Source organism: Suncus etruscus, chromosome 8 (assembly GCF_024139225.1).
Source record: "Suncus etruscus isolate mSunEtr1 chromosome 8, mSunEtr1.pri.cur, whole genome shotgun sequence".
Lineage (NCBI taxonomy): Eukaryota > Metazoa > Chordata > Mammalia > Eulipotyphla > Soricidae > Suncus > Suncus etruscus.
This window is the reverse complement of record NC_064855.1, coordinates 89,417,145-89,444,913: the sequence shown is the minus strand read 5'-3', so window position 1 is coordinate 89,444,913 and position 27,769 is coordinate 89,417,145. Positions and strand designations below refer to the sequence as shown.

Below are 27,769 nucleotides of genomic sequence, written 5' to 3'. Positions count from 1 at the left end.
GGTTCAGAGACATATTTCATGGATGGACTGCCACATTCAGGCCGATTTGCTGTTTTCATCTAACATCTTGATGTTATGTGGTCTTGCTATCAAAGGAAAAAAAGATGAAAACTTTATTTTCAACTGAAATACAATCACTTAAAGAAAACAACATATGAACTTTAAATTTTTCTTTATTATTTATTTATTTATTTATTTTTCGCTTTTGGGACACACCTGGCAGCACAAGGGTTCCTGGCTCTATGCTCAGAAATGACTCCTGGCAGGCTCAGGGGACCATATGGGATGCCAGGATTCAAACAACCGTCCTTCTGCATGCAAGGCAAACGCTTTACCTCCATGCTATCTCTCCGGCCCCAAATTTTTCTTTATTATTATTATTATTTTTGGTTGTTGGGTCCTACCCAGCAGTACTCAGGTTTAACTTCTGACTCTGCACTCGGGAATCACTCCTGGCAGTGCTTAGGGGACCATATGAGATGCTGGGGATCGAACCTGGGTCAGCCACATGTAAGGTAAGAGCCTTAATCACTGTGCTATCGCTCCAGCCCCAACTATTAATTTTTTAGAAACTAAATGATTTCCTTAGATGAACTCTAAAGGAAGGCAAAAATACTTTGGTTTTGCCTTTTTTTTTTTTTTTTTTGAAATATACTATTGGAAAGAAAATTGTACAACTACAATCTCACATGATAACATGGAGAAAAGGGGAAATAAATAAAGTGTTTTCCATAGGAAATCCTTATTATTTTTTCTTTTGGTTTTGGGGCCACACCCGATAGTGCTCATGGGTTGTTCCAAGTAGTACTCATAGAACCATACAGTGCCAGCAAGGAAATATGGGGCTCCTGTATACAAAGCACACACTCTTGTTCTTGGAAACAGATACATCTTGGAACCTGTACATGGCTACTATCTGAAATCTTAATATTCTCAAAGTTCTGTTCCACTGCATGATTGTAGTATTGCAAATTGATACACAAAGGATTCTTCTGATAAGTGCCTAGGATTATGCTGGATTCCTCAAATAGGAATATGTGGTTATCGTACTATCCAGAAGGTTTATTAAATATCCTAACCAATGGTTTAATACTGTTGTATAAATATTATACACCCACAATCTATATAAGCTATTGGATTTTAATAAACAGCCCTTAACTTGCAGTATCTGAGTTCTTAATTTGCTGTTGGTCTCAACTATACATATGAAAATTTTTATCGTCAGCTTTCTGAGAACTTTAGATGCAAAAAATATTGGCATCTTTTATTAATATCCTTTAAGGAAATTGTTTTCACAGTTTAGTATGAATTCAAGAGCAGCACTTAAACTTTCATAGCAAAAGTTTTGAGCACTAATGTTTTAATGATTTTAAAATGATTTTGGGTAAGGGATGTGATTCTGTGACAGAGTGCCTGACTTGCACTGAATTCAATTCCTGGCACCCACAAAATAAAAAGCCTTTTTGCTGTTAAATTCATCAGGATGAGGCATACATAATAATTAATAAAAACTGAAGCAAAAATCAGCTGGAAAAAGTCATTTATCAAATACCTAAAACGTACATACATCCATTTTCTCTATGGTTGGCTCAATACCTTTGTATGAAAAACTTGTGGTTTGTTTTCAATTTCCAAAGTTTGCACATCACTTTCCTTGCAGTAACTTTCTGTTCCAACTGTTTCCATCGTATTGCTTCCACAATTTTGTGTATTATAGCCACTATCCATCTGACAGAAATGAGAAAAATACAACACCTAAGGATCATACAGAAAACTACAATTCACATGTTATCACAACTACATGTATTATATTTATACATTCTATATATAAATGTGACCTGTGATGGAAGGCTTGTTAGATCCCTGGAATAATATGGTTCCCTAAGCACTGCTAGGAGCAAATCCCTTTCCCTGCAGCTAGTACACTAGAGTAGCCCCTGAACAAAGGAGTGGGCTCCCCCCCCCAAAAAAAAAAATAAATGCTTTATGTAAGATGCCTATATTAAATAAAAGTACTCCAGAAAATATCAGCAACAATAATGGGGCCAGATTATAATTAGTAGGTTGCTTGCCTTACATGTAGCCATGACCTGGGATCAATCCCCTAAATACTATATGGCTCCCTGAGCCAGCCAGGAATAGTTCCTGAGTGCAAATCCAATAGTAATCACCAGGTATGGCCCCAAAATAAACGGGCAGCAATAAATGAGAGGGTAAAAAATAAAATTGCATAAAGAAACTTGGAGGGGGACCAGTTTGGGATCACATCCAGCAAGCAATGCTCGGGGGTTATTCCTGACTGGACACTCACTCCTGGTGGTGCTCTGGAGACCATATGAGATGCCAGTGATGAAACCTAGGTCACTGTACAATTTCTCCAACCCCCACAAAAATACTTTAGAGTTTAAGTGAATCACTATATACCCTCAATTAAAAGCTTCAATGTCATTTTAATGCTGATCACACTGGATGAAATGTAAAACAACAGGAAGTTTGAAAACAGATGTGGGGGTTTAAATACCAGCAGCTCTTTCACTGTTAGACTAGTAAACAAACTACCAGGAATGCCCTTTCCTGACTATTCAGGTGATAAAAGTATGGATTAGAATCAATTTGACCTTCCAAAGTATTAACCTTGGTTGCATCTAACTCAAATTTGGGGAGAGGAAGGGGGAGCCATTGGAGCAGCACTTCAGTGTTCTGCATTCAGGAGTCACTCCTGATAAGGCTCAGTAGTTTAGGAGATTGAATGAGGGTATACTGCAAAGCAAGCATTTTATTCCCTGTACTAGGTCTGAGCATTGATAACGCTTCTTTAAAAAGGTAGAGAAAATTATTACTATCCCATTCCTTTTCCTGGCTTAAATGCTCACTTAACATGTGAACCGTTTGCAAGACAGGGCTTGAGTATAAACGAAAAGGCTGTGCGACTATCTTAGTGCTCTGCACCTTCATGAACTTAAAATGAACTTGCTCTGGGTCCCTGGTCATTAATCTCATCTTGTCCTGGCACCATGAACACCAGTCTTGCTCAGCCATGGCAGTGTGTGTGTGAATGGGATTGCTGCAAAGAGATCCTGATAATGGGAATGCGAGGCAAGGTTTGGTCTCTTTGGTGCTCAATGTATATATGTACCCAAAATGCAGCTTATTGAATTCACACCCTTTTTTTTTTTTTGGTTTTTGAGCCACAACTGGTGATGCTCAAGGGTTACTCCTGCTTTGGCACTCAGAAATCGGTCCTGGGGGCCAGAGAGATAGCACAGCAGTAAGGCATTTGCCTTGCATGCAGAAGGACGGTGCTTCGAATCCCAGCACCCGATATGGTCCCCCGTGCCTGTCAGGAATGATTTCTGAGCATAGAGCAAGGAGTAACCCCTCAGCGCTGCCAGGTGTGACCAGGGGAAAAAAAAAAAAAAGAAATAGGTCCTGACTCAGAGAACCATATGGGAGGCTGGGGATCAAACCCAGGTCCATCCTGGGTCAGCCGCGAGCAAGGCAAGCACCCTACCACTGTGCTATCACTCCAGACCTGAATCCCCCTTTTTGATGTTGGAACAGTAACCTAGAGAATGTTAATTTAATTAAAATGGAAAGATGAGCATCTAAAACCTTCTATGTAGGTCTAATTATGAGGCTGTCTTCCATTTTGTCAAATGAGCATGAGTATAATGTCACCCAGACAGAAACTCCTTACCTGAATATTACTGTTTTCACAAGGAATGACACTGCTTTCTGCAAGAGGTGACATGCACATCTGTGAGTTTTCGATACTGAACGCAATCCCACTCACAAAATCAGTCCCGGGTAAGCTGCCATTATCAATGGGCTCCTTAATCCAAGTGTTGTCATCGACTATCTCTATAGGGTCAAGCATATCCACCGTATTGTTCTTCTCACTTTCAGCTTCCAGCAGTGCTAACTCTTTCTCAGAGGCGCTGGACTGATTCTGCACGACAGACATGGCCGTCACCATCAAGCGTGAGCAGTGCAGAGAAACGTCGTTATTCAGCTGCCTCGGGTGGACTCCAGCAGCGTCCATGCCTGGCGAGGAGGTGACAGTGGAAGGCTTATTTGTTTTCTCTTCTTCATCTTCACTGGGAGTCTCAAGTGTGAATGGGATTCGGATCAGTGAAGTCCGATACGGGGTTCCACCTTGATACATCTCAAGCCTCATCGGAGACCAGTTTTTAATTGGCGAGCAGCCGTCTATGTATGGGCTTTGGATACACCGATTAGTAATTTTATTCAGATTTGCTCCAGATGAAGCATCAGGTGAATGCAAGGTAAACTTCCTTTGTTCTAAAGGATAGAAAGGAAAAAGGAAGAAAAACGAAGTCATTACTAAATATTAATCACATTTTATTTTTTTTGTTTTTGTTTTTTTTGGGCCACACCCATTTGACACTCAGGGTTTACTCCTGGCTATGCGCACAGAAATTGCCCCTTGCTTGGGGTGGGGGGGGGGACCATATGGGATACCACGGGATCGAATCATGGTCTGTCCTAGGCTAGCGCTGGCAAGGCAGACACCTTACCTCTAGCACCACCTCTCTGGCCCCTATTAATCATATTTTAGAACAGAAAACAAAATGGGATTCCTATAATGGCCATATTATCTATTCAAGTGAAATTCTGTTAAGGCTGAAGCATAAAGTAATGTGCCTCAATAAGTAGGATTTGTTTTTTCAAAAACAATTACTCTGGTAGTTCCCCCTTTTTTATTGTTTCCACCATTAAATTTATTTAATAATATCTTTATTTATTTGATTACAGACATGATTATAATTGGATTTCAGTCATATAAAGAACACTCCCCTTCACCAGTGTAACAAACTTTCACCTTCTTAATTAAAATATTTTACCCCTTGGGCCCAGCAATAGCATAATAGGTAGAATATTTGTCTTGCATGTGGCCAATAACCTGGGTTTGATCCCCTGCATCCCATATGGCCCCCCAGGGAACCCTCAGGAATGATCTCTGAGGAACAGAGCCAGTAGTAACCTTTGAGCACAACTGGGAATGGCCCCAAAACAAGTAAAAAATTTTTTACCCCTGGAGCGAGAGAGCTAGTACAGTGCGTAGTACAGTGGCTCTTGAGAGCCAGGTTCCATCCCATCTCATGGTCTCCTGATTACTGAATACCACTTGGAATGAATCCTGGATGCAGAGCCAGTAGTAACCCTCAGCATTGCCTAATTGGTCACGTGTGCATGCGTGTGTGTGCACACATACATACACAAATACACAATTTCACTACCTGAGAATTTATTAATGCTGTATATGCCCATTACTATTGTAATAAAGTAGACCAAAAATTAACCAAATCAACTGACAGCTAAATTAAACATCAGGTACACATTCATGTTACTGAGGTCTATTCAGTATGGAGGCATGTTCAGGCTAATAGGATGGATCAGGCTATCTCCACAGGGAATAGAGGGCCTCTCCCAAAAAAAGGTATCACCTAGACCTTGTCCAAGGTATAGCAGGGGAAACAATTGAGTTAGAGACTGCTGGTAATCATGTCTCAAGAAACTGGAGAAGCCAGCTCCAAGCTTCATAAGCTCAGGGTGGATGTTTTAACTGTGTTGAATTAGGGCACTTTGCAGACTGCAGGACTCTTCCAGTCCTCTTAAGACTTTTACCCAATCGTCCTGTCTTGGAAAACCGGGCAAAGGGCCAACCCCAGGCTCCACTGAATCGGGGGACACTACTGTCTGAAACCCTCCTCCCCAGCCTGGGCCACAGAACTACAATCACAAGATTCACTACAATCTGCTACTGCAGGAAGTTCTGCCTTGGATATCCCCTGCTTGAGATAGTAACCATAACACTGGCCCAGTGTCCCTACAAATTAAAATATGGCATAAAAGGGCTGATCCTGCCAGGTATTGTACTGTAGGCCTGCACTTAGAAAGAAGCAGTGATTAAAGGAATCACTGTTCATATCAGGGTGATAAACTCTGATCATATTGGGGAAATAATAATTGTCATTTCAGTACCAACTTTTGTAATTTTGAAAAGAGAGAGTATATCACCCAGCTTGTTACTCCCTTTTTTAATGCCCAGCCATCCAATCTCCCAAGGATTGGAGGTTTTGGTAGCACCAAGCCTCTAGCAGCCTCTGCTAATCTCTTTATGGTCTTTAAAGCTGATCTTACGAGGAATAAGTGCCCACTTATAACTCTTGAGGTTTATGGGAAGAAGTTTAAAGAAATGATTGACACAGGTGCCGAAGTTTCTATTATCTCTTCCCAATACTGGTCCCATTGCTGGGCCATGCAGAATGATATCTCATGGCCTGCACGAAGTAGGCACCTGGGCTTCCTCTTCCTCTGTATGACAGTGTTAGACTGCTTACATGCATTGGTACAAAGGGGAATGTAGCCATCTCCCAACCATATGAAGCCCTCATGTCTTTGAATCTATGGCATCAAGATCTGTATGCTCAGATTAATATTCCTCCCCATGCCCCACTTTGGCCCTATATTCAGAGGACATGCCTTTTTAATTGGGGACACTGTGGTTCATCAGCCACCACTCTGCATTTAATGGAAATTTCACAATCCTGTGTGGACGCCACATTGGCCCCACAACAATGTAAAGTTGAAGAAGCTAGTAGATGTGGTAGAATAGCCTAAACTTGGACACACTGAAACCTTATTTTCAGAAAGGAATTCTTCTAACTTTGTTATACAAAAGAAGGCAGCAAATGGCTGTTATTAATTGACTTAAGGATTGTTAATTTCACCATGGATCCCATGGGGGCGCCCTACAACCTGGCCTCCTGGCCCTAGTGGCGATTCCTGGCAGCTGGTTGTAACAGACATAAAAGACTGCTCTTAACTTATTCCTCATCCTTGAGGGGACTTCTCTCTGTACAGCCCAAGGCAATTAACCCCTGAAGCTTAAATGGAATTAGACTTTTTCATAGGCTGGCTCCAAAGTCCTATCTTTCCAAGCTTATCCTTGGAGACAAAGTATGTTATTATTATTTGTTACTTCCCAATCGCCTCAGCTTAGTTTGGATAGTTTCCTATGGTGACCCTGCTCCAGACCCACTTTCGTAGGGTGGGATTACAGCATGTGGAGTCTTGCACTGATGTGAAAATACATAAAACTTTAAACAAAAATTATAAAAAGAAACAGGTAAAAGAAAAAAGACCCCAAATTTCTAAACTTTTAGAAAGTGTCACTTCTGGCATGTTTGAGGGATCATATGAGAAGTCAGAGATCGAAGCCAGGTTAGCCATGTGCAAGGCAAGTGACAATTATAAACTATATTATAATAGAAAAAAACTAGAAAGGGGCTGGAGCGGTGGCGCAGCCAGTAGGGTGTTTATCTTGTGCGCACTAACCTAGGACAGACCATGGTTCGATCCCCCTGGCATCCTATATGGTGCCCCAAGCCAGGAGCCATTCTGAGTGCATAGCCAGGAGTAACCCTTGAGCATCACCGGGTGTGCCCCCACCCCAAAAAAAAAAAAAAAAGCTAGAAAGAACCCAAGAACAAATACTAACAATTCTTTTGGTTTTTTTTTGTTTTTGTTTTTGGGTCACACCTGACAGTGCTCAGGGGTTTCTCCTAGCTCTATACTCAGAAATCGCTCCTGGCAGGCTCAGGGGACCATATGGGATGCCAGGATTCGAACCACCGTCCTTCTGCATCTAAGGCAAATGCCTTACCACTGTGCTATCTCTCCGGCCCAATTCTTTTAAATTAAGTTTAGTTATGAGACATACCTGAGTGCGGTGTTTTTCCTATTTGAAATGCTACCGGTGAAAAACTGGGTGAAGAAATAGGTGAAGGATTGGTTATACTTCCCAAACTGTATTTTTTTGCACTACCCCGAATAGGGCTTGAAGAGAACTGTTCCTGTTAGAAAAATAAAGCAGTCAAACGACTATCACTTCCTCAGTGCTGTTATATCACCACTTGCACCTCATTTTCACATTCAAACACATTTATATACTAGATCATATAAACTCTGATAACTCACCGAAAGGCAAAGGTGCCATCATATCAGACATATATCGTTACAAAGACAGTGAAGACAAAAGTTTGTGACAGAATAATGTAAGTCAAAATAAAATAAATACAAATGGGGGTTGGCGGGGTGGCACTAAAGGTAAGGTGTTTGCCTTGCCAGAGCTAGCTTAGGATGGACCACAGTTTGATTCCCCATTCCCATATGGTCCCCCAAGCCAGGAGCAACTTCTGAGCGCATAGCCAGGAGTAACCTCTGAGCGTTACCGGGTGTGGCCCAAAAACAAAAAAACAAACAAACAAAAATAAATAAATACAAACATACAGTGCTAAAACAAACATGAAATCCCATGATTAGGACTTATTATGAAAAAGTTTAAACTAAATTAGTCCATTAATGCCAATTCAGATGTTTTGTACATTTCATTCAATAATGTCCATTGAGAGTTCTTTAGACAAAGCATAAACTTGATCAGTCTATATACCACTAAAAATCAGATAATCTAATCCAAAAACTATGTAATGATGAAAGATGAACTAGTCTAGTTGTCAAGAAATCCAAAACCCCAAAAACCAACCATTTCTTCTAACTGCAGCATGAGCATCTAGGTGAGGTACATTTTCAGCAAACTAACCAGCCCTTTGAAAACACTCCTTACCGAATTTGGTGTCTGCTCTGGGCTCTTACTTGACACAGGAGATAAATTTATTGAATAAAAGACTTCAAGTGAGGCTTGAGTCCCACCATTTGGACTTCTGAGAGGTGGGGAAGATAAGGAGTCAGAGATACTCCCGTTGCCATCTAAAAACAGCTTCCTTCTGAGAGATGAAGAACTGAGGTTTCCAGGAGACTGATCTGCAAATTCATCAGCTCTAAAATAGTCACCTGCAGAAAAAGGCAAAATGAGCCATTCTGAAGAACGATTATATTTGTTATGAGTTTGTTTCTGTTTGGTTTTGGGCCACACCTGGCAGCTCACAGGGATTACTCCTGGCTCTGCGCTCAGAAATTACTCCTGGCAGGCTCGGGGGATCATATGGGATGCCGGGGATTGAACCAGGATTCATCCTGGGTTGCCTGTGTGCAAGGCAAACACCCTACCACTGTGCTATCTCTCCGGTCCTGTTCTGAGTTTTTTGTGTTTTTTTTTTTTTTAATACAGAAAAAGCTCCTAATACATTGGGAGATTGGGAGTTGGGAAGAGAGAGAGAAAGAGAGGGGGGAGGAGAAGAGAAGAGAGGAGAGAAAGAGAGAAGTGAAGAAAGAAAAGAACAGAAGTTCTAAGAGAGTCTCTTCCAAGTATGATACTATCATCACCCTAGAGATTGATTGGATATTTGGGGAAGAATAGCAGTCTTGGTTACAACTAGATTTCAATTGAGGAGGTGCTGAGTAAATGAGAGAGAGAGAGGAGAGAGAGAGGAAAGAGAGAGAAAAGAGGAGAGAGAAGGTGAGAGAGGGGAGAGAAAGAGAGCAGAGAGAGAGGAAAGAAAGGAGAGAGAGAGTTTTCCTGTTCTGAGTTTATAAAAATAAAAAAAACAAACACATTATATTCTTGGGGGCTGGAGAGACACTTGACTTATATGCATATAACTTGGGTTTGATTAGCACACCCCATATGGTCCCATCAGCATCCAGGAGTGATACCTGAGTACAGAGTCAGTAGTAACCCCTGAGCATCACCAGGCATGACCCCCCTCCAAATAAAACAAAAAATTATATTATATATGTCTAGTATATTTTCAATAAAAAGAGCAAAGTGTAATTTTGTTCATGGAGATGCTACAAATCTGAAAGTGTCGTTGTTTTGACCACTTTAATATCAATACTGGTAACATCAGGAAGATAGATCCATGAATAGTTTATATCTCTAATAACTTTCAGATTAATTCTGGTCATGTTTCAAAAATGTAGAAACTTTTTTTTTTTTTTTTGGTTTTTGGGCCACACCCAGCAGTGCTCAGGGGTTACTCCTGGCTGTCTGCTCAGAAATAGCTCCTGGCAGGCAAACGCCGCTGTGCTATCTCTCTGGGCCCAAAAAAAAATGTAGAAACTTTAAAGGAGTTTCCCCATTTTTTTATTTAGAAAGATTGCCACTTATTTGCATTTACAAAAAAGCCATCAAAACTAAACCTTTTATTTAAGTTATTATAGGTTTAAACAAATAAAATACTTACCTAATACATTTTCTAAATTAAAATCCACAGGAAGAGACAGCAGTGTTTGACAAGCAGCTGGAAACAAGCAGATAAATAAATACAAACATGGATAAATCAAAGCCAGCATATTACATGCAATTTAGTATGGGCTTCCCAATCAACCATCTCCCCATGATGTTCCACCCAAATGGAATGATTTCATTTAGATATCCTATTATAGAGCATTTCACCTTCTTCTAGTTCCTCACACTTTCCAACACTGACAGAAACCCGTTAATAGTAGCGCTAACACCTGGCTGTGCTGCTGGCATTTGAACCAAATAAAAGTCAGCCGATCTTTGGGGGAAAATTTCCCTATACTAAGATTTCCAAGAAAGGAAAAAAAAAACTCCTAAAACTATGAAGTGAAATAAAAACATAGAAAAAAGAACATGCTACTATTTAAAAATATAATGGGGGCATGGAGAGTGATGAACTAAAAATAGCTGGATTTATCCTTTTCTCAATAAGCCATTTTTTAATTTTTAACAATGCTAAATGATTTCAGGGATATAACTTTACCCTCTGTAGTGTATAGGATGTGCCATACCATCTCTCTCTCTCTCCTTCCTTCCTTCTCTCTTCTCCCCTCCGTCCCTCCCTCCCCCCCCCTCCCTCCCTCTTTCCCTCTTTTCCTCTCTAAGCATAGTTTTGCCAAGTTTGGAAGTAGGTTTTGTTAAATTTTCTCTGCTACTGGATTTGCTTTATTTTCCATATGACTTAAACCACGTGTCTATTTTCTTGCTTATTTCATTTGGTATATTAAAATTCTTTTTTTTTTTTTTTTGTTAAAAAGGCAAGAAGGTCGGATGCAGAATCCTTTGTCAGCCTGCCAGCAGCTCCAAAACTCCAGAGCCTGCCAGTTAGCTGCCCCCAAAAGACCCTGAGCACCGTGCTCAAAACTATTTATTAGGCTCTCAACAGCGCCCCACCTGGAAGGTTGGAGATGAGACAACAGGCAGAGAAAAGGATATTATAGGGAAATATTATAAAAAGCCTCCATATATAACACGCACCCAGTAGCGACTGTCAGCTCACCTTGTAGCCCCCAACGGAAACAGTCTTCCTGGGGAGGGAAATGTGCTTTTCCTGTACCCTCAGGCAATGCCAGGGCACTATCTTAAATTCTAATGGGTAGATCTATTTTGTTTTGTTGCTGTTGTTGTTTTTGGCCACACCCAGCACTGCTCAGGGGTTACTCCTAGCTCTGTGCTCAGAAATCACTCCCGGCTCAGGGGACCATATGGGATGTTGGGAATTGAACCCAGGTCCGTCGTGGATCCGCTGTGTGCAAATGCCCTACCACTGTGCTAACTCTTCGGTCCCTATTTTAAATTTTTTTTTTTTTTTTTTTTTTTTTTGTGGTTTTTGGGTCACACCCGGCAGTGCTCAGGGGCCACTCCTGGCTCCATGCTCAGAAATTGCTCCTGGCAGGCACGGGGGACCATATGGGACGCCGGGATTCGAACCGATGACCTTCTGCATGAAAGGCAAACGCCTTATCTCCATGCTATCTCTCCGGCCCCTATTTTAAATATTTTTACATGTCAGCTTTTATATAATGCATCCATGTAATAAGGTATATAGTTTAAAATCCAAAGTAAAATGTTATCGCATGAACTAAATTTATTATTACTGTTATGAAGCACAATACATGAAACTAAACCCTGGTACTACCTATCTAGTCCCACATGAACTGGATTTAAAAGTAAATGGATGGGGCACTAGAGAGATAGTACAGAAGGTAGGACCCTTGCTTTGTATACTGCTGAACTGATTTCGATCCCTGGCATTCCATATGACATCCATTATGGTTGCCCAAGCCCAATGACCACTAGGAGTCATTTCCTAAGTGCAGAACCAGGAATAGCCCCTGAAGATCCCAAGAAAAACACATACCCCCAGAAAAAGTAAATGGAGCTAAATATGGAATATACAATTTTCTAGATTATATTTATACTCACCATTACATTTCTCAGGCTGTACTGTCAGTTTTCTTTCAACAGGAGATCCATTATTTATGTTAACACCTATAAAATATTAGAATCATATTTTTATTGATGAATTACATTATATTATGTTTATGTATATGATATCTACTATATTATTTATTACATTTTCATTCATAAATGAAGGAAAATGGAAACAAATTTTGCAAAGAAGAAAAGAAATGCTTGCAAAAGAAAAATGTCTGCACATAAAAGTATGAAATTTGGCATATTTGTTGCCCTTTGCTTTTGTTTTTTTGGGACACACTGCAGTGTTCTGGGGTTACTCCTTGAGCTCAGGAATCACTACTAGTAGGGTCCAGGGGGTCATATGGGTTTGCTAAGATTCAAATTCAGGTTGGTTCTTGTGCTCTTCCCACTGGGAAACAAAGATGAAACCTGCGCGAGGCCCCAGAAATATCATTTAAGTAAGACTGCATTCCATGATGCCAACCCTGAGCAGTAATGAATGTTTGTCACCCTTAATATTACCAAATATAATAAATATGCTTCTGAAATAGATTTAGATATATTGTCTAAATTTAAGTGCCAGGTCATTTTGAAAACCAGCAGGTTTAAAAATAAAACAAAAGGGGCCGGAGCAATAGCATAGCGGGTAGAGCCTTCCACATAGCCAACCTAGGTTTGATCCCAGCATCCCATATGCTTCCCAGAACCTGCCAAGAATAATTCCTAAGTGCAGTGCCTGGAGTAATGGCTGAGTGCCGCCCAGATATGGCCCCAAAACCAAAAACCAAAACAAAACAAAACCTAAAACAACAGAGGTAAGGTACTTGCCTTGCATGCAGCCCACCCAGATGATTCAGTCCCGAGCACCACATATGGTCCCCAGAGCCTGCCAGGACTGATCCCTGAGGGCATATCCAGGAACATAGCTGGTTATAGACCATAAACAACAACAAATCAAGAAACCCCCCCCAATCCCAAAGCACACAATGACAAAAATAATGATTAAAAAAATTACAGGTTGATAAAAATAACTAATGCATTAAGTTGAAGAAATGGCTCAAGGGACTAAGAGAGCCTCAGATTCAATCCTAAACATCCCATGGTCCCTTGAGCACCAAATCCCAAACAAAGCAGGGTGTGTTCTAAATTAAAAGCAAACAAAAAAAGGCCCAACTGCCTCCCCACCCGAAAGGTTAAATGCAAACCTGAAAAATGAATAGAACAACAAATAAATTTAAAGGGGCAGGGGAGATAGTAAAGTGCATAGAGTGCCTGCCTTGCAAATGGTTGACTTGGGTTCTTTCCTTCTGCTCTCACCCAACCATCCCATCTGGTCCCAGCAAGGGATAATTAATTCCTAATTCCTAGGTGTGGTCCAAAAAACAAACAAGCAAAAAAGCAAAGTAAAACAATTTGTTTTGTTTTTGTTTATTTTGGTTTTTGGGTCACACCTGGTGGTGCTCAGGGGCCACTCCTGACTCTGCACTCAGAAATTGCTCTGGGAGGCTCAGGAGACCATATGGGATAACGGGATTTGAACCATTCTGTCCTGGGTCGACTGTGTGCAAGGCAAACACCCTACCGGTAAAGCTTAAAATAAGTAAAAAAGAAACAGCAATCTTGAACAAATGGGCAAAGAAGTGAAGTACTTGTTGAGTGAATGAGTTCTAGTTTCCTAGTAAGAGATATTAGAAAGGGTGAGAAACTTTTTTCTAGAGTCAATTCTTCCTTCCTGTAGGCAGCATGAGCATCTCTAAGGCAAATGAAATCAAAGCACTCCTTTGCCAAAAGCTCTATAATGTCCTTGGGCATTAGGCTGCAATCCAAATACTTTAATGACATTAAATCCTTTAAAATTGCATCTGTCTCTAGCACAGCTGTCCTCCAACTAAAACTACTTATCTTAGTGCCTTATAAAATACAAAATTAGATTCCCTCTTTCTCTCATTCCAGAATATTTCCCATATTCATGTCTCTTCTCCCCCACACTAGGCATTACACCGGCATGTCTTCCAGAAACCCTTACATACCTAAACACACCTTTATCACAGCATTATTTCAGAACAAACACTCAAACTGAAGCAGGCAAATTTTCAACTTGATTACAAGTGTCTCCTTGGTTACTGTTTTGTTCTTATTTTTGAGGAATGGGGTGGAATCACACCTGGCAAAGTTCTGGGCTGATTCCAGAAATTTAATTTAAAGCAAGCTCCCTTTCTAGGTAGAAAAGTTCACACTTTCACACTTCATAAATATATTGCTCCACATTTATTGATTCCTTTTGAGTTAAATTAGAACAATTTCTAGCATACTCACATTTACTGGAATGATTATCTGAAAGCTGTTTTCGTTCATGATCAATCCAAGGAGAAGGTACAATGACATCTTTAGTGAAAAACTAGAAAAATTGAAGAAATACATTTAGCCATAGGTTCTTCCCCAAGTAAGAAACCTGTACTATTATAAGACAATTATCAAACATACTAATTACAAAATTTATAGTAACATTTACAATTTTCATATTTAAAAGCACACATATTAAGTAGCAGAAATTCAAAATATATATAAAAAGGCATCTTAATATTTCAAGTCAGCCACTTAAATTAAAATATAGGAATTAATAGCATAAAATTACATGATAAATATTTAAACCATCTCCTCTACTTTTTTGATAAGATAAACAGAGATATAAGTATACAAGTGATCTAGTATGAATGATGTACTGACTTTCTTGATGTAATGATTTAAATTTTCAAGAAATAGTGTGTGTACAACTTTAAGAGGTCAATATTTAAAATTACACTATGTAGTTATAGCTAAATGAATTATACTGCACTTAAAATTCATCTACTACATTTACCATTGTCTCCTGTTTTAAGGCTAATTGTGTCTTTTGTATATATGGGGAGGAACTACTACATATAATGATGTACATAAAACACAGAAAATGTTTCCTTTTCCCTTTCAATGACACACATGAGTAGCCTGCCACTGGCAGAGGTTTGAGTATTTATAACATGAAAGATAGCCATAATCAGGAAAAATCCAAGCTCTTCTCACAGTGAGAGGACTAGTTGTTGAATATTCACCAGCACATGCTGCCATATCCCCAGGGCCAGTACATCAAATGGAAACAGAGCATCTGTATACCTGTCTTTCTTCTTTCATTCCAGAAAGAAGATTCAACTGGGTACAGCATTTGGCCCCTCTCTGTTTTGGGGAACATTCCCAAAAGTAAATGATTTAAGAATGCATAAGAAAAATATATAAGACTAAGGAGCTGAAGATGTGAGTCAGTGGCCTTACATGGGGAGGCCCTGGGTTCAATCCCCGCCATCCCTGTACCACACATTCTTATCTAGAGTGGAATATAGAAATGCATGTTCAGTAAAAAAAAAAAAAAAAAAAAAAGAATAAATAAAAATAAAAAATAAAATAAAAGCAGAATTGTTTCATTTGTTTGAAGGAATAAGATGAGAAAAACAGTATCTGAATGAGTAGTAAAATTTTCCATACTTCCAGACTGTATTTCTTATGAGAATATTTAAAAAGTGAATTAGTTCAAGAGTCTGAAGTGGTAGTACAGGAGATAGGGCACTTGTCTGCTTGCAGCTGACCTGGGTTTGATCCCTGGAATCCTATATGGTTCCCTGAGCACTGTGAGGAGTGATTCCTCAGTACAGAGCTAGGAATTATTGTCTGGGCACTGTTGGGTGTGGCCCCCAAACAAACAGACAAAAAAAAGTGGATTGGTATAGAGGTCTCTACATGTGCAATACTATTCTTTGTCATTAGAAATGTTGGAAAAATGTGGGGTAACTCTCACATGGAGAAGGTTATTTGAGAGCCGATTTCATCAGAAAAATAAGGCAGGTTGTTGTTAGCTTTAATTTTGTCTTTTTAGCCAATCCAATAGTGCTCAAGTCTTATTTCTGGCTCTACACTCAGTTCTGGGGACTACATGGAAGACCAGGAATCAAACCTGAGTCAGCTGCATGCAAAACAAATGCCTTGCCCAGACCCCAAACGAAGAAATTTGATAACCAGTTACAGATACAAAAGTGAGCATTGCAATTCAGCCAGACAGAATCAGAAGTAAAATTGATTGTTTTAAAATCTACCCAAACTGAAAATTCACAAGGCCCCTGACCTAACAAGTTCATTTCAATTATGCAAAAATAAATTACAAGTGTGTTCACTGTGGCATTATATTTGATAGAAAAATACCAATTCAGCCCAAACATCCATCAAAAAGGACTGGGTATGGTGATTACACATCCATCCAAAGGAGTGGCATTATTAATGCAATTAATAAGGGAATGTAAATGTCTATGTATGTTGCTTATGGAAAAAATATCTAGGTTAGGGCCCAGAGAGATAGCACAGTGGTGTTTGCCTTGCAAGCAGCCGATCCAGAATCCCAGTGTCCCATATGGTCCCCCATGCCTGCCAGGAGCTATTTCTGAGAGACAGCCAGGAGTAACCCTTGAGCACCACCGGGTATGGCCCACCCAAACAAACAAACAAACAAAAAAAAAATCTAGGATAAAATATTAAAAAATGTGAGACAGTACAAGAATTTTAATTTTGTTTAAAATATTGAAGGGTTACATATATATCATGCATAACATATAATCTGAAAGTATATAAAAGAGATGTTATAGTAGTTAGATTGGCTATAGAAGAAATATCCACATATTTCAAGATAACGGGTACTTTTAAAGAGTGAAATGTGGGAATAAATGTTCCTTTTCATTTTAGAGTTTTCCTTTGCAGTTTGATTTTTAAGGGGTTTTATATGATATGTATTTAGAAAACACTGTTTCTGATATAGTATAATCCTAATATTCACTCTGACTTCATTTCATTGTTAAGCATGCTGAATTTTCCTGCAAAGATGAAATTGTAAAGAGAAAACACCATTTTACAATATTGTGGGAAATGGTAAAGAAGCCGAGGATTATTCAATGAGGAGGAATCAGGAGACTAGGTCAGAGAGAACAATTTGTTGTTACTAAGAGGATCAAGAAGAAGGTGATGTTTGTAATGAGGAAAGAACAGAAAACTATTTCTAAGAAGGTTTCATCTAATATAACAGGGCACTAGAGCTGCACTACAAAAATGGATGCACGAAAGGCTAGTCTCTCATCTGATCTGTTAACATACCAAAGTTGAAGTCTTTTGAGGGTTCAAGAGAGCTAAAGAATAGAGACGGGGTAGAGGGGGGAAAGTGAAAATTATGAAATGTCTATGTGACAAAAATGTAATGAGAAAACCAGTACAAGCTAACTCTTACTTTCCATCACAAAGAAGCTTAGCAAAGAAGCAAAAGTAAAAAAAATCTTTTTTGTTTGTTTTTGAGCCATACCCGCTGGCACTTAGGGGTTACTCCTGGCTTTGCACTTAGAAATTGCTCCTGGCAGGCTCGGAAGACCATATGAGATGCAGGGATTGAATCCTGGTCGGCTGCCATCTGCAAGGCAAACACCCTTTCTGCTGTGCTATCACTCCAGCTCCAGAAGTAGAAAGCCTGTCTAGAGTACAGGCGGGTGTGAGTTGAGGAGGAGGGAAGACTTGGGATATTGGTGATGGGAATGTTGCACTGGTGAAGGGGGGGGGGGGTGTTCTTTACATGACTGAAGCCCAACTACAATCATATTTGTAATCAAGGTGTTTAAATAAAGATATAAAAAGTCTTAAACTTTTTTTTCTTTAATAAAACAAAAGCTACATTTGTAATATGTTTCAAACAAACAAAAAAAGTAAAAAAAAAAATAAAATCACTACCAAAGTCAATTTAGATGATCAAAGGCTGAAAATATCCAACTAGAATTTGATTTCAACTCCACCTTGAACCAATCTATGTTAATATTCTGAAAACAGGAAAAGTAGCAGTGCAAGGGCCTGAGAATGACAAGATGGTGGTTGAGGCACAATATAGCTCAAAAGAGAATTCAACCTAGGGAAGAATAGTGCTCAGGGCAATAGTATGTAAGTACTAGAAGAAGCTTTGGGATAGACACTCCTCAGAGCACTTAATATATCTACAGAGGAGAGAGACAGGTGGAGCAAAGGCTTTGAAGGAACTCTTCCTCAGATAGCATTCAAGCAGAATTGATGCTTAGTTGGCTTAATTATCAGTAACAAGTTTAAGTTACCTCTTCAATGGCTTTTTGTCTTTTGTCTTCCACATCTTTATCTATTCTATATTGAAATAAAGAAGAAAAAATAACCATGTCATTACATTAGCTGGTTAGGCATTACAAATAATAATCTTTCAACAAAGTAATTTCATTTTGTCAAAAACTAGTAAATGTTAATTTCATTAACAAGAAAAATTGGCATCATCACTAGAGTAAATATTAGTATGTAGAGGTACTGTGTTGTTAGGTTCATCTCTCTCTGTTCAATTTGAACAGAACAATATTCTCCTATGTAAAAAGCTTTACATTAATAGAACTTTTAAATCACTTTTTAACAAAATTAAATAATCTGAATAAACTTTCTTTAATCATCACAAATAATTCATTCATATCTCATATTCAATTTAAAATTGTCCTAATGCTTTCTTATCATTTATAGCATGTTTATCATAGGCACAATCTTAAAAATAGAAAACAAACGATCATTCTGACAATTCTAGTGGGCAAAAATTAAATGTGAAATAATATATCAGCAGTAAAAAGTTTTGGCCAGGGGGTCGAAGCGGTGGCGCAAGCTGTAAGGCGTCTGCCTTGCAAGCGCTAGCCTAGGATGGACCATAGTTAGATCCCCTGGCATCCGATATGATCCCCCAAGTCAGGAGTGATTTCTGAGTGCATAACCAGGAGTAAGTCCTGAGCGTCACCAGGTGTGGCCGAAAACCAAAAAAAAATTTTTTTTGGCTAAACACATCTCTCCAACTTTGCACTCTGTAATTATAGCAACTCAAATTTATCAGCTCTAATGGTTAACATAAACCGCTGGGTTCCAAGCACAAGGCATATACCAGTTAGAGACTCAGCAAGCAGGGAGTTTTGTATCATGTATCATCCTTCAGTTGGCTCTGGGTAGGAAGAGTGGCTTTCCAGCAATAAAAGGAGAAGGCACTTTATTTTTCTTTACAACAATTTAATGCTCCTTTCCTTCAGCATGTTTCATGAGTGCAGCTTCCCCTAACTTACAAAGGATTGTACATGTTTCAGAAATTTAAATTGGGGGGGGGCATTGCAAGTAAAGAAATTATAAGAAAATAGACTCCATAGGAAATGATAAGCCACAATTCACAGCCTGAACAACAGTTATTTGGAGGATAAGAACCTTGTTTTCTTCAACTTCTCATAGCCAGATAAAAAATGACATATTAACAATAATATATATTAATATTGAATAATATATTAATATATTGTAATATATTAACAATAAGTAATACAAATAGCATATAAACCCTATAAATCTCTGATCTAGTATTAAGATACTGCAGCTTCATTAGTGAGACTCATAAGATACAAATATCAGTTGAACTTTGCACCGCCAGACTATGGTAAAGGTAGTCTAACCAGTGACCACTCAGCCTGATACAGATGGGCATGTCCTGAACAGGCCTCAAATGGAAAAAGGGGTAGCTTCAGGAACATTCATTCTTGTATGGACAGACACATTGTATATATGACAATACGTATGGATAGACACATTTATATACACAAGCAACAGAATACTTGTTCATATTGTGTGACATGGCATGAAAAGGATGGAAAACACTGGAAGGGGGAACACAGACAGGGCAAAAAACATTACTAGCCTATTGCTTATTTTTAGGCCACACCTGACTATGCTTAGGACTTACTCCTGGCTCTGTGCTCTAGAATCACTACTGATGGGATCTGGAGACCATATTGGATGCTGGAATTAAACATGGAATGGGCCTTGAGCCAGGCAAGAGCCCTACCTGCAGTTTTATATATAGCTCAGACCCTTTTATTCACTAAGTATCTTAGTAAATTAAATTAAAGTGAGAGCTTTCTCCCATCCTTTCCTCCTCCTGATCCACAAATATCAATTGGTTAGAAATAAATCAAGATTCTCAATACCTAACCAGACAATACATCGTTTATTAAAAAATATAAAAATGCTGTGCCATGATTCTTGTATCACAGTTAACTATATTATACCTGAGCCTATAAATCTTCAGCACTCTGTGGTTCTTAATATTTCATGTCTGACAATTGCATTCATAATTGAATATATTGAAAAGATGAGACAAAAATAAGAAAGCACACAATTTTTGTGAAAGAAAACAGCCTCATTTTTGGCTATGGGTATTCTTTTCACTTTCATTTTCAAAGGTATTTGATCCATGTTAAAAATATTTTATACTCCTAGGGCAGTAAAATATTTTATATTCCTTACAGCAGTAAGGCATTTGCCTTGCACACAGCTGATTCCAGGACAAATGGTGGTTCGAATCCCAGCATCCCATATGGTCCCCAGTGCCTCCCAGGTGTGATTTCTGAGCACAGAGCCAGGAGTAAGTAACTCCTGAGCACTGTGGGGTGTGACCCCCCAAAAAATTATACTCTGATCTCCACTTCATACCATGGATATTAATTATATGTAAGTTATCATATAGTTAGAAAAACAAGCCTAATATTAGCAGACTAATAATATCAACAAGGATACATCTTTGGTGCAATACATTTTAAATTAAAGGAAAAAAAGGGTTTCCATTATTTTGGATTTAGGACCCAAAAAGTTGGTTATTAAATTCTTTTTTCTTTTTTTTTGTTTTGGGCCACACTTGGTGATGTTCAGAGTTACTCCTGGCTATGCGCTCAGAAATCGCCCCTGGCTTGGGGGACCATATTGGGGCACGGGGAATAAATACAACCGCAGTCCATCAGAGTCTAGCGCCGACAAGGCAGACATCTTACTGCTTTGCGCCAACGCTCTGGCCCTAGTCATTAAATTCTTTAAAACTTTTTCTTTGTTTTGTTTTGTTTTGGGTCACACCGGCAGTGCTCACTGGTTACTCCTGGATCTTCATTCAGAAATAACTGATGGCAGGCTGGGGGGTTTATATGGGATGCCGGGATTTGAACCACCATCCATCCTGAATGGGCTGTGAGCAAGGCAAACACTGGACTGCTGTGCTATCTTTCCGGCCCAAAACATTTTTTTTTAATTGACAATATTTTTTTTTTTTTGGCCACAACCGGCGGTGCTCAGGGGTTACTCCTGGCAGGCACGGGGGACCATATGGGGCACCGGGATTCGAACCAACCACTTTTGGTCCTGGATCGGCTGCTTGCAAGGCAAACACCGCTGTGCTATCTCTCCGAGTCCTTAATTGACAATTTTAAAAAAAAAGTCTCTTTGGAGCTGGAGTAATAGTACTGTGGCTGAGGTTTACATGTGGCCAACCACTGAACATAGCCAGGGCTCATCCCTGAGCATAGAGAAAGGATTAAGTCCTAAGCACAGCCAGGTGTGGCCCAAAAACAAACAAAAAAGGATATTCAATGTTCATTATAGCTTTTATCAAGAGTACAAATAAATGCTTATAAAAATGTTTACTCATTCCTCAAACTACCAACTGGTCTGGAGTCAGCACAATTGGGGGTGGCCCAAACCCCAAAGTATAAATTAATGATTAAAAGAGTAAGACTAATTTTTTGCTTGTTTTTTTTTTTATTTTTGGGGGGGGGTCACACCCAGCAGCGCTCAGAGGTTACTCCTGGCTCTATGCTCAGAAATCGCTCCTGGCAGGCTCAGGGGACCATATGGTGTGCTGGAATTCGAACACTACCCCTCTGCATGCAAGGCAAATGCCCTACCTCCATGCTATTTCTCCGGCCCCAAGACTAATGTTTTTTAAACTGATTTTTTTTTTTTTTTTGGCCAAGCTTAGTGGCACTCAGGGTACTTCTGGGTCTGCACTTGGAAGTCGCTCCTGGCAGGCTGGGGGACCATATGGGATGCTGGGGATCAAACCCAGGTCTGTCCCAGGACAACCACATGCCAGGCAAATGCCCTACTGCTGTGCTATCACTCTGGCCCCTGAAACTAAAATTTTTTAATGACAATTTGTAATCAAAAACTAGATTTTTTTGCTGAAGATGTACAAGTTTTTACTGTATTAGGAATCAATTAGCAGTGCATATTTGAAGTTTACTACTACTTTTTACACAACACATCAACAATTCAAAGATGCTCTAAGGCCAAGGTTGATTTTAAGATAATGTAATTCAGATTCTTTAAGGTTCCAATGACAAGGTAGAAAGGTGTTTTAAAAAGCTGTTATGTGATAATACATTACTAAATGTTACTAAGACATTTCCTTTCTCTTATTGTGTTTTAACTTTGTAAGGAGATTTCATGGTTCCAAAAATGTAGAAAGAACTGTGCTTTATACCACACTTTCAAATAAACAAAAGCAAAACAAATTAATACAAAACAAAAAGGAGGCCAGAGTGATAGCACAAAGGTAGGGCATTTGCTTTGTACACAGCCTACCTGGGTTCAACCAACATCACATTTGGTCCCTGTCAGATACAATTTCTCAGTGCAGAGCCAGGAGTAACCTCTGAGTGCCAATAGGCATGGCCCCCAAACAAAAACAAGACAAAATCTCCAAATACAGGCCTTAGTATTAGCACAGCATGAAGGGTGTGTGTCTTATATGAAACCAACCTGGGTTTGATCCCCTACTTCCCATATGGTTTCCAGAGCCTGCCAGGAGTAATTTCTGAGCACAGACAGGAGTAACCCCTGAGCATAGCCAGCGTGGCCCCCAAACAAAACACACAGAAGACCCTCCAAATCCAAATGCAGTAGATAAACCAAGATCACGTGAAAAAAAGATACCAATTTCAAGATGCACTTCTATCAACCAAATTTAGGAAGGCAGTTAAGCCTTCCTAAATACATATAGCACAGGGAGATTATCTCTAAAAGGAAAACATCAAAGTTGGTTAGACAAAGCACTTGGCTTGCAAACAGAAACCTAGGCTCCATCCTTAGGAACATATGACCATATGATCCACCAGTCTCACCAAGTGACACCTGAGCACAAGCCAGGAGTTAAGCACTGAGCACAGGCAGGTATAGACCCAAATAAAAACATTTATTTCATTTTTAATAAAATAAAATAAAAGACATTTTTGCAATAATTTTCAGAGACAAAAGAGAGGAGGGCTGGAAGGTCCAGCTCACGACATGAAGCTCACCACAAAGAGTGATGAGTGCAGTTAGAGAAATAATTACACTGAGAACCATCATAACAAAATGTGACTGAATGAGGGAAGTGGAAAGCCTGTCTAGAGCACAAGCCGGCCTGGGGTAGGGAGGAATGACACTTGGGACATTGGTGATGGGAATGTTACACTGGTAAAGATTCATGCAAAGCTAAAATAAAAACTTAAAAAAAAAAAGAAAAGACAATATGGTAATAATATCCAGAGACAGTAGAGATGATATAAAAAAATAAAAAATAAAGAACTTCAGCCCTGGTTTGAAACTGTTAGTAAGGGAATTTTTAAGGGATATAGTACTTTAAATTCATTGCCCAAATAAATATATACATGTATATATGTATATAAAATATTCAGATACACATATATAACATACATACATATATATTTGTATAACTTTTCCTTCCTGATAGCTTTACACTTTAGACGCAAGAAAGGAAACTTACCGAGAACGACTTAAGTATAAAGCCTGACGATGAATATCTTCTGGGTCTATTTCTACAGGATTTATTATGGCTAGTTGATCAATAGACCACCTAAATTTTTCTGGAGTCTTAATAAAAGAAAATAAGTTTATGAATAAATGCAAACTGAAATAATTAACCAATGCTAGCCAACAGTTTTAAAAATATGAATGCCAGGCCAGAGTGATAGCACAGTAGGTAGAGACTTTGCCTTGCACATAGCTGACCTGTGTGTGCTCTATCTACTACATCCCACATGGTCCACCAAGCACTGCTAAGAATGATTCTTTGTTTTGTTTTGTTTTTAGTTTTTGGGGCACACTCGGCAGCGCTTAGGGATTACTCATATCTCTGCACTCAGAAATTGCTCCTGCCAGGCTCTGGGGACCATATGGGATGCCAAGGACCAAACCTGGGTCATTCCTGTGTCGGCAGATTGCAAGGCAAATGCCCTATCACTATGTTATCACTTAGGCCCCTAGACATTATTCTTGAATTCCGGGTCTGGAGTAGCCCCTGAGCATTACTGGGTGTGGCCACAAATCAAAAATAATTTTTTTTTTTTTTTTTGGTTTTTAGGCCACACCCGGCGGTGCTCAGGGGGTTACTCCTGGCTGTCTGCTCAGAAATAGCTCCTGGCAGGCACAGGGAACCATATGGGACACCGGGATTCGAACCAACCACCTTAGGTCCTGGATGGGCTGCTTGCAAGGCAAACGCCGCTGTGCTATCTCTCCGGACCCAAAAGTAATTTTTTAAATTGTGTGAATGCTTATGATATAAAATTAATTAGCTACTGGTAATCAAATGACACTAAATCAACTGATTTGACTTTATCTCTGAAAGTATCCTGATTTTCCATATGGGTTTTCAGATAATAAAAAAAAATCATAAAAGGCAATGGCAGTACATTAACAGGAGAAAAATGATATATTCATGTAAAAGTAAGTTTCTTAGTATTATCAAAGTATATTACTTTCAATCAGAATGGCCTGAAATTAAATTTCAACTACAAAGTATCAGAAAAACTCATAAGATTGTTGTCTTTAAAATTATATTATCATTGTTGTTATTGTTATTATTATTATTATTATATTTTAAAAACTAGGTCTAAAAATCCATTTCTAGAACCCATACATTTTAGGCTTCGAAGATTAAGTCAGTTATTAAAACTAATAGATTATTAAAACTTAATGCTGTTCAATTATAAATCGAACATTCAGACTACTGACTTAGTCTAAATTGGTTAACAGTAAAACCTGATCACTCACTGTTCAACCCGGCACAAAAAGTATGTGATAAATAGGTACCTACTTTGTACTTTCTCTAGTTAACTTACTGGGCTAAAAGATAAGATCTCAAAAGAACTTCCCCCCAGGCAGTGCTTCTCAATTATTTTCTGTAATGCCCCCTTAGGAAGAAGAAAATATTTTTCGCAACCCCCTCCCACTGTAAATAGTATCCTTATTAAAAAAAAACAAAACTTTAACCTGCAAAACAAAAATATATAAAATAATTTGAGCTAATGTTTTAATCAGAGGTGATGTCTGGATCAATGGCTACAATGAGCACATTTTGCAATGCATAGCTTTTCGAAGCGGGGTTTGAAGCAGGACACAGCAACTCTCAGCTCCAGAGACATATAGAGACATAAACAGGGGGCTTAGCTTGTTATGACAGTGTTTGCAGAGGTCAAACGCGCCCCCCTGGAGAGTGCGCCCCACTACTTGAGAAGCACTGCCCCAAGGTAACCAACAATGGTCAAATAAGGAATTATGAGATGAAAACTTCCAAAATCTAAAGAGGGAGGGGTTAACCTATTAAGTACAATTATTGAATTTTAAGCATTAATGTCAGCACTTCTCTATTTTTATGAGAATAGAGACTGGTTTCTTTTATATATACTCTGCAAGCTAAAACTAACAACACCCAAAGAATGTGTATTTTATGACACGAAAGTGAAATAAACTTAAAAAATTTAGTGTCAACAAATACAGCTTTAAAGTCACAGAGCCATGTTTATTGTTTACATCCTGCCTGTAGCCATTTAGTGATATAAAGCAGAAATAAGTCTTAAGCAAAGTCAAGGTATGCTTATTCCTCTTGGACCTTGAGGAAAGTTTAGAGTCTAAACTACTTGAGAGCTGACTTGTTCATACTGTATAACATCTAAGCCTGTATAAATGTATATATGATTATATGTTTCAGATCTATATCTGAAACACAGTAATATTAAGTAATATTTGAGAGTAGGCACAGCTTCTCTAATATGGGTATTAGAAATACATAGATCATCAACTATCATTTTCTAGCTATATCCCCAGGTGGAAAAAGTTAAAATGCCTATTGTATTAAAGGTCAAGCATTACAACAGCTATTGTAACCGTTAGCTCACAATGAACATTAAAATTAAAAGACCACATTCCAGGTACATACTTCTCATGATATATTTCCCCTTAACCATGAAAAGATCTTTACACTTAAAAGTACTAGCAAATAAAAGCCAGAATAACTTACTGGTAATTTTTTTGACTTAAACACAGAAGGGCTGGAGAGAGTTTGTTCATGGAGACTGCAATAATCGCCAGGACTTTCAAAAGGATTTAAAACAGGAATCCTTCCTGGAGTTTCCGGTGTTATATGCATTTTTGATTCCTTGACATCTCCCATAGCACTGAGAGAGAACTAAAAAACAAAAAAATCAGTAGTATACATAATAAAACTACAAAACTTCCCAGATCTCTACTGTGACAATTCAAATCTATTCAACACAGTTCACAGAACGAATGAACTCAAAACCAAATTCTTGGAAAGTCTCACCACCAAACAAAAAGAAGGGAGGCATGACCTAATTCCTCGATTTCCTCGAAATAAGTTAGAGGTATTACAGATACCAAATTTGCATTAGAATGAACAAACTGGGCTGGAGAGATAGCATGGAGGTAGGGCGTTGCATGCAGAAGGACGGTGGTTCGAATCCCGGCAAACCATATGGTCCCCCGAGCCTGCCAGGAGCCATTTCTAAGCACAGAGGCAGGGGTAACCCCTGAGTGCTGCTGGGTGTGACCCAAGAACCAAAAATAAAATAAAATAATAAAGAATGATCAAACTCAAAGAAATCAGAAGTAGTCAATCAAAGAGAAATAATTGTATCAGATACAAAGCACTTCACAACTCAAGGCCTTAAGACCAGTCATTTTTTGGTATTCCTAACATCCAGTTTTTAAACAGTTCTGAATATTGTTCAAATATCCAAAAAGAAATTCCCTTATCGGCTCAGTTATTAAGTAAGCAACGATTCGAGCAAACCAGCCTATGCACAGCAGCCTTTGGGGTACCCCACACCGGTGCCCCAGAAATGAACCACCCAGGGTGTCTCTCTCTCTCCAACGTGCCAAAGAATCAGTTGACAATGCTAGAATAGGAGAAGGCTGGCTGCATTGATGTAAACCCAAAGAAGAGTCCACCTTTGGGGGGATGCCCAAGTGCAGCTGGCTTCCTTGAGTCCACCACTCATTCTAATGTCACCCGCAAAAACGTAAGTGAGCGATCCCCCTTTTTTTTTGGAGCACCCCCACTCTCCCAACCAATCAACCCAGAGCCAGAGAGCAGCATGCAGATCCAGAGCTGAGAAAAGTTCAGTTCTGCAAGTCGAAGAGAAAAAGAAAAATGAGGAAGAACAAAGTACATACCTAGTGGGCGTTATGAAAGAAAAAAATTAAAAGATGCCTCCCACCCCCCAAAATAATCCAATTCCCGGGATGCTGTCCCCCGGGGAAGATGCCAAAACCAGCTCAGCCCAGGACTAGAGAAGACAGGTAGAGAGATCTTTAACTCCCTCCCGCTTCCGCGCTTGCGGGAGGACCAATCAGTGCACGGGTCTGGAGAAAGAACTAACCAATCAGATCGCAGCGCCGTCCGCGAACCCA

General features: G+C 39.2%; 1 protein-coding gene and 1 pseudogene across 1 annotated transcript; both read right to left on the bottom strand.

The window, feature by feature from the left end:
• Positions 1-39: 39 nt before the first annotated feature.
• Positions 40-26,510, bottom strand: BORA (BORA aurora kinase A activator). The gene is made up of 11 exons (XM_049778954.1): positions 26,358-26,510; positions 23,823-23,929; positions 18,307-18,352; positions 14,465-14,546; positions 12,155-12,220; positions 10,170-10,226; positions 8,651-8,877; positions 7,748-7,880; positions 3,698-4,302; positions 1,597-1,728; positions 40-86 (listed from the first exon to the last, which is right to left on the bottom strand). The coding sequence occupies exons 1-11, from the start codon at positions 26,508-26,510 to the stop codon at positions 60-62; spliced, it is 1,635 nt and encodes a 544-aa protein (XP_049634911.1). The 3' UTR covers positions 40-59.
• LOC126016723 (uncharacterized) lies at positions 11,216-11,326 on the bottom strand (annotated as a pseudogene).
• Positions 26,511-27,769: the final 1,259 nt, after the last annotated feature.